Source organism: Microtus ochrogaster, chromosome 18 (assembly GCF_000317375.1).
Source record: "Microtus ochrogaster isolate Prairie Vole_2 chromosome 18, MicOch1.0, whole genome shotgun sequence".
NCBI lineage: Eukaryota > Metazoa > Chordata > Mammalia > Rodentia > Cricetidae > Microtus > Microtus ochrogaster.
Genome location: NC_022020.1, coordinates 20,756,668 through 20,766,585, shown reverse-complemented (window position 1 = coordinate 20,766,585; position 9,918 = coordinate 20,756,668). Strand labels below are relative to the sequence as shown.

The following is a 9,918-nucleotide window of genomic DNA, read 5'->3' as shown; positions in this document are numbered from 1 at the left end:
GACTGATACAATCTATTTACCTTAGCGCCTTTACACTTCTCAGTTTATTTGTCTCACTTGTGCTTACATTTAGTTCTAGACAAAGTTGAAAATAACCAAGCTACACTAAGGTCACAATTCTTCTGTTATTGTCTGGGCATTTAAACTAATTTTTTTTTCAAAATAATTTTCATTTATGGCTTAAGTACATTGCTGTTCTACCTGCATATGTGTGTGAGATCCCTGGAACAAGAGTTACAGACAGTTGTTGTGAGCTGCCATGTGAGTGCTGGGACTTGAACCCAGATCCTCTGGAAGAGCAGCCAGTACTCCAACCACTGAGCCATCTCTCAGACCCAAGCCACTCAATCTATAGGAACTCCCCAAAGGATATGGGAGTAGGGAGCAAACATCTACACTATCACCTCCAGGCTCTGTTCCAGTATGTAGGAACACATCTCTACTGGCTCCTCAGCTACACTCTGCTGCCAAATTGGTTAGTTCATTTATTATTTTAGACTGTAAATTGAACATTTTCCCCAACTATGGAGATAACCATAAAATCTGTGTCTAGTCTGACTTGACCCCATGGTGTTTCTAAGAGTATCTCATTAAATAGCTCATAGTGAATAGCTTGAAAAGTAACTTATTACCCCTTTCTTCAAGTCTACTTACTCATCCTTAGTTAGTGGATGGTAGCATCACTGTCTACATACTGACTGAAAACAGGACTGCCCGCATACGCACACATCTTGATCTACCTCCCTGCATGGAACTATACTTAACAACAGGGAAATTTTTAAGTTTCTTTTGTATGCTTTAAGCTTTAAACTTAAAAAGGAATCTAGCACTTAGCAAGCACCAACAAAATACTTATTAAATGAACTATTTTCTTAATTTTTCAGAGCACCCAATACATTGTTTTGTAGTTAATAAACAAATTGAAAAAAATTACCCTTTGTCAATGGGAACACGTAACTTAATACTGTTCTTATAATAAAGTGAAAAACGGAAATCCTCTATACATGCTAAGAAGAATCAAGACAAAACTCTTACTTTTCCTCTCCTGTCAGCACCTTCTCCAAGTCTCTTCGCGGTGTCTGACCACCAGTGCTGGGAAAGAATAAACAGTGAGACATCTGGATCTTAAATTCTTACAACTAGGAAAAGCACTTCAAAATATCAAATTTTTACCATACTAAGTACCTTTATATTGAATCATAGGAAGCACTTTTAAAAAACATTGTGTGTGTGTGTGCGCACGCGGGCACGCAGGCTAGAGGGTGTACAGTGGCAGACAGAGAATAACTTTTCTTTCTTACTTAACTTGGGTTCTTGGGATCTGTCAGGTCGCCAGACTCTCACAGCAAGTGCCTTTACCTTCTGAGTCTTCTTGCTGGCCTGAGAACTTGTAATTCTTTTAAAGTTTGTTCACCTCAATATCCATTCATGCAGTATGTTTCATTCCCAGTGTTCTACAAAAGCTATACTTGTTACCGATAACCCTGCCCTCCCAGGATGTATCCAGAATACTGATAGATTGAACCATTATTTTTTTCTCCTAGGGTTTTGAAACTGGGACTGAGAAACTTGTTTTTTGCAAATGGCGAAACTACTACAATCTCTAGCACTCCAGCACTGTGAGGGAGCACACTGCATTCAGCTGTCCCAGAAAGGTCAGCCCCATACACAGCTGCATTAAATCACACTTGTGCATCATACCTGTTCCCTCATACCTGCTCATTCTTCGCCGCTGAGGCATTTGTTCTAGATCTCTCTGCTCCCTTTCTTCTCTTGTCATTCCTTTATAGTTGGAGGTAAGTCCAAATATAGGCCGAGACCACTCATCTATAGTAAATTAATAATTTAGTCCATAAAATAGTATTTCTCCTGGGTTTTAAATAATCACACCCTAGTATTGGGCAATATTATTTATAGAGTATTATATAGAATATTCCTTTTTAAAATGTGTAACACAAGAAGAATGAAAACAAACCTAGAGTTCATATCAGTATGTTCTTCAGTTAGGATCTAGATTTCTCTGGCATAAACAGGTAAGCATAAGAAAAGGTCTCAGAGGCTAACAACAGCATCAGTGGCCAACTTCCTTGACAGTAATGCTCTCTACATAGTCTCTCATTTAATCTTCATAATAACCCAAAGAAAACAATTATTAAAATCCCTTTATTACAGAGGTGGAGACCAAGCTTGAAGCTTAAGTCACTAGCTGAGTATTTGCAGGAAGGTGGTGGAGCCAACACTATGAACTAGACATGGCTAGTTATAGGGCCTCCATTCTACTCTCTCTCCACATTCTTGGTCCACAGCTAGAAGACGTATGCTTTTAATTGCTATAGTAAATACTGAAAAGCATATTTAAATGAACAAGAGCATTTTAAGTATATGAAAAAAAAAAGTAATTGTGCATAGGCACTAAAATTCTTCTATTCCACTTTACTGAATCATTGTAAACAAATATTGGTAAAAATATAGCTTTTATATATGCACATCTTTCCCTCTATAGACATTAAACAAATAAAAAGCAAACTTTACATACTGATTAATTTCCCTGCCATATCCTTGTTGGACCTTGATTCCTTGGGGTGTTTATACAGATACATCACAGCTCGTCCAATCCCACTATGCTTCAGGGTCTCCTGGCTTACACTAGGTAGCTGGGGAAAAAAAAGACATACATGCATATGAATTACTCGGGAGCTAGGAGGCTAATTTACAGATCTCCAAGGCCTCATTTGTTCAGGTGAAAATTAATATAAAATTCTATTTTTAGGCTCTAGGAAGACATAGAACATCCTTTGGGCTGACATCAAAAGTCAAGGTTTCAGTATTAATGAAGTAAAGATATATAACAATGTGAGGAAATACCAATTATGCATACTTATGAAGATAGCAGTTCAGCTCAGGCCTTGAACCTAAGCCTGAATCTATGCACACCCACCAGCTAGCTGCATGCCTTCTGATAAATCATTTAACTTGTCTTGTCTTAGTGTCCTCATCTATAAAATGGAGGCATTACTCCTATCTTACAAGTTTATTGTGAGAGACAGATAAGCCAATACAGACACAGAGCACCTAGCAGTGTTAGGCACAGAGGTTCTTCAGATGTTAAGCAGTTGTCTAAGGTGTCCTAATCATACAAAAAGGGACCCCAACTAGAGATTCCGATTCAAGTTTATAATCTCTAAATGGAACACACTTTCTACTTCAAGTGCCTCTTACATGCTTACTGCCAGACTGCTCTTCAAAGAAACCCATAGCTGCACTAAGAACTCTTTCCTTGAAAACTGCTGTCAACCAAATTTTGTAAAGTTTTTCTTTTAATGCTCATTTTATTAGGTACGGTCTCTTTTCCCAAAATCCCTTTTTTGGCAGGCTGTAGCAGAACAAATTAATAAGTAAATGGTACAAAAATACAGGTCTTGACTATAGAAACCACATTAGATATTTATTGAATTACACATTATCTATGCTAACCTCTTGCAGAATCTTCAACAATTCTTCCCGAATCTTCAGTGCAGGCAAACTTCTATCTGGTAAAGGTGAAAGCCATTCTTTGATGGCAGACATCACACCACTGTCAATAAATGTTTCTTTAAGATCCTGCCTGCAACAGTAATGATAATAATGATAAACACGATAATAATGCCAAGACTATACCCTCTGATTTTACTTACATAGTGATGTTTAAAAAAACTGCTTTTATGGGGCTGGAAAGATGCCTCAGAGGTTAAGAGCATTGCCTGCTCTTCCAAAGGTCCTGAGTTCAATTCCTAGCCACCACAACCATCTCTAATGAGGTCTGATGCCCTCTTTCTGGCCTGCAGGCATACATGTAGACAGAATATTAAATACATAATAAATAAATAATTTAAAAACTGCTTTTAAAGAATTATTTATATACTCAATATTTACTCAACTCCTAGTTTTAAAAGCAGCATAAAAGCTTACACTCAAAGGTAACTCACTAAGATATGCAGGTTTAATGAATATATTAAACTGGTATCAATGATAGTCAAAAAAATGAAGCCCAATTATTACAACTAAAAAAACAACAACAACAACAAACTCAACCTATTTTTTTTTTTTTTTTTTTGTTTCAGAGTGGGGAAAACAACTGTGCTATTCTCTCAGAAAACAAAGAAAATATAGTTTTCCTGAAGGGAGAACATATCTCAATAGAATACCAATATTTAAACTCTGCAGTATGCAATGGAATAAATTAAAAAATGCAACATATCTATGTGAAATCTGCAAAGTAACTTTGCCTGTTACAATGGAGAAAATAGTTTTCAAGCTGGCTCCCTGGTGTGCTAAGGCATTTCTTCAACTCCAAAACTAGGCTGTAACTTTATTCAATGAGAAAACAAAGCTGTTTCTGACTGTGAGTAAACTAATCAAAGAATTTCTCAACAAGGATTTAGGAAAAGCATCATTAAAGCAGAGCAATGACACTGATGTCCAAGTGAAATAAATCTGTACATGAGCTCCAAGCAACATCTCCCAAGATCTGCTGTTTCCTACTACCTTGGGAAAAATAGATGAAAATTTACAAGGTCTCAATTGTCTACAAAGAATAAAATTAGTAAATTTCCAGGTTTTCTTTAATATTACCAGTTTTCTGTTTGTAAAAAGCACTAAGGTTTAAGAAAAATTTATGAGCCGGGCAGTGGTGGTGCACGCCTACCAGCCTTCAGAAGGCAGAAGCAGGTGGCTCTCTGTGAGTCTGAAGCCAGACTGGAAGTTCCAGAACAACCAGGGCTACACAGTACTTACAATGCACTTCCTGTTTACTTAGGTAATATTATATTCTTCTAAAATCTTTGATGGAATTGAAGAACAGATAGTTATAGTTTTCCTTAGTTATGATAAATAGATATAAATATTGTAACTGTAATTCTTGCTTGATAACTTTTGTTGTATGCAATTTTACTATGTTGAAGTTGAAGCCTTTCTTTGTTTAAACAAAAAAGGGGAAATGGTGTAGGAGATCCTTCTGTTTTTGTGTTGCTTTCATTGGTTGAATAAAGAAACTGCCTTGGCCTCTTTGATAGGGCAAAACTTAGGTAGGCGGAGTAGACAGAACAGAATGCTGGGAAGGAGGAGAGAGAACTGCCATGGAGCTGCCAGAATCAGACATGCTAAATCTTTCCCAGTAAGCCACAATCTCATGGTGATATACAGATTAGCAGAAATAGGTTAAATCAAGATATAAGAGTTAGCCAATAAGAGGCCAGAGCTAATGGGCTAGGCAGTGTTTAAATGAATAGTTTCTGTGTGATTATTTCGGGTGGAAGCTATCTGGCCAGGCAGGATGGACAACAAGCAGCCTGCTCCTCCTGTTACAGTGTAGCTCTAGCTGCCCAGGAACTCGTTCTGTTGACCAGGCTGGCCTTGAAATCAGCGATCTGCCTGCCTCTGCCTCTAAATGCTGGGATTAAAGGATTACATCACCACTACCCACCTTGAATATCATTTTATTAGAAGGAACTTTTTTCCAGAAAAACAAAATACTCACTTTTTAAGGTGCATAACCACAGTAGGCAATAAGGTTAATTTTTTCAGTGCTGGCTTCTTTTGATTATTCAATTGCCTGTCTTCCTATTCAAAAAACAGAATACCCCCCCAAAAGGGTTTAAAATAAAGCAATATTAACTTTTAATACATAATTATAACAACTACTACAATTCTGAACCTTAAAATAATTACTCAAAGAAAGTATAATTTTTCTGAAAGGAGGAGCTGTTTTACACAAAGCCAAACTCCTAATCTGTCCCATCAATCAAACCCACAGATATTGTTACATTCCTTTTTAACGATCAGAACTGAGAGACAACTTCATTTATAGTACTAAAAAGTTTTCTAAGCTTTGGAATTCATTCAAGGAACAGTATATAGCTGTGAAAGTCTGGTTTATCTTCAAGAATTATCTTTCCATGAGCAAGGAAAGTATGGCCTATTACCAAAAATATTACTTGGGTAATTTCTACTTTTTTTAATTATAAAAAAATACTAAATTCTACAAATATACAATAGCATATCCAGTGTACATTTCAACAAACACAGGGTTGTTTATTTAATTATACATCTACCTATTTTTCTTGACACACTCGAACTGTTTCAAATAAAGCCAAGACAGATTATCAAACCCCATGGACTATCTCAGCAAGGGGCTGGTGGTGAAGCTGAGTGATAGAGCATTTGCCTTTGGCTGCCAAGTGCCTGGGTTCAGTTCCCAGCATCTCAAAACAAAAAACAAAAGCATCTCTGCAAGTTCTCAAGGATCAGAATTAGTTTTTAAACACATTTGCCAATTTTCAATAATTCAATATCTATCTATCTATCTATCTATCTATCTCCAAATTAAAGGAATATATATTCTAGTACAATGAGTCAGCTACAATCTACTGATCAGGGGTAAAACAACAAATGACTTTTTAGCATATTTTATATTTAAACAGACATCAACCTTGGTAATGGACCAAGGTAGCTATGACAACAAACCTTCCATTCACTTAAAGATTCATTTTTACTTAACTTTTTTTTTCTAACCAAAATAAGCTAAATTTTGAAAATTAAAACTTATAGGATTAAAATTTAGCAAGTAGATACTTTATCACAGAAAGCAACAAATCTTTTACAATAGTCTAAAGTTAAACATTTAAGGAAAAAAGATACCACACCATCAATCTTGTGGGGAATGAAGGCGGTAACTTAGAAGTGACATCCTACCTCAGCAGCTTCATTCATCTTTACAATCATGGCGCTCACAACGTCATCTGCATCACTAATAAAAGTACTCCCATCTCGATTTCGCCTACGTTTGCCACACATGTTCTTTTTTCGTTGTAACATCATCTCAAAATCCGACAGAAAGTCCATACTAGGCAGTAACACAAAAGTCAAGCTCTTTAATCATACACCTTCTTTAATTACAATTAAGAACACATCAAATTGTCTAATCTTGAGTCAAAGAATTGCTACTTTTGTTTTGTTTTGAAACAGGGTCTCTATACATAGCCCAGGCTGTCCTCAAACTCACAGAGATCCACCTGCCTCTGCCTCCCGAGTGCTAGGATTAAAGGTGTGTGCCACCATGCTTGGCAAAGTGCTACTTTGCTGTATGAATTTAGCAGAGTTACTGAATCCAGGGTAGATATTAGAATGAACAGCTGTTCTTTAAAAGTACTTTGACCTTGAAGAATCCTCATGGAAAACAGCAATTGTTTTGCTTAAGGGGTATTGCAGCCACCCCAGGACTTCGATCTTATACTATTGTGTATTGCAAATGATACAGAATAATGGGCTGGGGAGGGGGCAGGCAATGTGATGCTTTCCTTAAGTAAGACACATAAATTAGATTAGAGACCTTGGTATGAGGAAATACTTGTGTGTAACAATCAATAAATACACCTTTGTACAGCTGTTGGAGAGGAGTTCAGTCCATGAGAGAGGCTGGACTTTCTTGCTACCACATAGGCCTTAAAATTCATCTTGGGCATAGGACCAAACTAGATCCTCTGAATGTGGGTGACAGTTGTATGGCTGGGGCAGACTGCGGGGCCACTGGCAGTGGCACCAGGATTTTTGGGAACCCATTCTCTTTGGAGGGATACCTTGCTCAGTTTAGATATAGTAGGGAAGACCTTGGACCTTTCCCAAAGCAATGTGCCTTACCCTCTCTGAGGAGTGGATGGGGGATAAGGTGGGAGGTATGTGGAGGGATGGGGAAGAGGGGAGTGGAAACTGGGACTGGTATGTAAAAATGAAAAAGATAGTCTGTTTTCTTTTAAAAAAAAATTAAAGAAAAATTCTTCTTAGAATGCCTTTTCTTCAACCAACCTGAGCTACACGATACACCCCAACACTACTTTTTTAAAAAGCTCAAATACACATAACTTACTACCACAAGAGTGAACCTTACACTTCATATCCAATTCCTGTTCTGCAGTACTGATAAATAGTAACACAAACAGGCCTAAGCTTTTCATATGCCACATTTACACCTGTCATCCATGAGGTTGAGAACAAACATTTCAAATCTTTGGTTAGGAGCACATTCAGTTGAGGTGAACTGCTTTTTTTAAAAATAGAAAATGTTTAATTATTTGAATGCTTTGTCTTATGAACCATGACTATGAAAAAAAAGAATCAACTGCCACTTTTTAGTAATGAAGAGCATAACTTAAAACAAAGTGAGTAGATCCAAATGCCTCTGCCTCCCGAGTGCTTAGTGCCTGGCCTTTATAGCTATCATTACTTACACTTGAGAGGGTGTTATCTCATTCTGCCACATACTAATAAATTCAAATTTCTCAAAGAAGCACCTAAATTCTGCTTCTTAATTCTTGCACATCACTGAAAGCATAACCTTCACAACTGTGAACAGTTCATTCATGGCATCATCTTTTTCTGGACACGGTTCGCAATTATTTTAACAGAAGTAAAGTAGAGTATAATTAAGAAACATTTTTGTATTTACTTTAGATTTGCTTCCCCTGCCACCCAAAATGAACTTTTTTCCCTCAAAAATTTTTATATTAAGTTATTTTATGTTAAGTTATAAATTAGAAGTATCGTATAATCTATAATTTATGACATCTGAGCACAGAGTAAGTAACAGCGAACATCTCACTAACAGTATATTGAGGAGGTGAAGGAGAAATACGAAACATTCTCTTCAAGTCTGGGAACCTAGATGAGAAACAGGAAAGCTCATCAGTCTCTACCTTCACCTTTCTCAGTTTGGTTGAACTTTCTTAAAACCAACACAAAACACTCACTGCTTTCCTCTTTTGATGTTATCATCAGAGTCCGAGTCTTCAGCTTCTTTCAGCTGTGTTTCATTCTTCTCTTCCTCCAAATCCTCTTGGTTAAAGCCCTAAAGGTACAGTGAGTTAAGCCCAGCTATCATAACCACCTTACAGATTTCCTTCTTCAAACAATTCCCGACTTCTCACATTAAATAATATAGCGCAAAGGACAAAGCGTATTGAACAGGTATCTAGAGTGGTACAGGAAAGATTCCCCCTTGGCCACTGGTGTGGGCGTCTGCTTTGTTCCAGGAAGCACTTCCATGCTTTAGTCTTTTATCATACACATGTCAGCATACTATTCAGAGGGTAGGAGACACTGACCTGCATTTACCAAATTCTCCAACCTGAAATCATTTTATTCTTTGTAAGGCTTTGTACTATTTCGTTGTATTAGAGAACTGCTACCACAGAAATGAAACAATGCAATTAAAACAATAATCCTATCAAACTTACTGTAAATTCCTCTTCTTCTTCATCACCAGATTCTCCAAATATATCTGCAATAAGATTTCTAGAAAACCAAATATAAAACCACCCATCAGCTTTCTTACACTTGCATACGGATCATTTTACAAACAAGGTATTTATGGACAGTAAAATGTGCAGACCTTAGGCACAAAGGTCAATGGGCTTTAACAAACATAAGCACTCATATAACGAGTGCCCTAAGCAAAGAAGCCTATTTCTCTAGACGCTTCCTCATAGCCTTTTCTCATGCAGCACTCAACCCACAGGTGAGGGCATTTTGTTTCATTTCCAACACTCCACTGACTGTGCCACATCCTCAACCCCTTACAGCCTTTTTAAATAAACCGTCCACCACCAAGACCCAGAGGTAACATGATCACTGACCCCAGCACCATAAATTTTGCAAGCTCTTAAACACCACATAAATGGAGCCATAACTCACTCATTTCAATCTCCTCAGTCAACATATTGAGACCCACTCATGTTGTAGTGTGTACAATACTTCAGCACCGACCCTAACCCTGAGACCCACTAGTGTTGTTGTGCGTACAATACTTCAGCACCGACCCTAACCGAGACCCACTCATGTTGTAGTGCGTACAATACTTCAGCACCGACCCTAACCGAGACCCACTCA

General features: G+C 37.4%; 1 protein-coding gene across 3 annotated transcripts in view; it reads right to left on the bottom strand.

Annotated features, from left to right (window-relative positions):
- Iws1 (IWS1, SUPT6H interacting protein) overlaps positions 1–9,918 on the bottom strand; it is a 34,377-nt gene that overhangs the window by 7,177 nt on the left and 17,282 nt on the right. For all 3 annotated transcript variants that reach the window (XM_026783447.1, XM_005355864.2, XM_026783446.1), the window contains exons 5-12: positions 9,267–9,324; positions 8,781–8,878; positions 6,730–6,880; positions 5,516–5,598; positions 3,475–3,604; positions 2,537–2,654; positions 1,716–1,827; positions 1,036–1,092 (exon numbers count right to left, since the gene is read on the bottom strand). In XM_026783447.1, the coding sequence (XP_026639248.1) occupies positions 1,036–1,092; positions 1,716–1,827; positions 2,537–2,654; positions 3,475–3,604; positions 5,516–5,598; positions 6,730–6,880; positions 8,781–8,878; positions 9,267–9,324 (807 nt within the window). The remainder of the gene's footprint in view (positions 1–1,035; positions 1,093–1,715; positions 1,828–2,536; positions 2,655–3,474; positions 3,605–5,515; positions 5,599–6,729; positions 6,881–8,780; positions 8,879–9,266; positions 9,325–9,918) is intronic.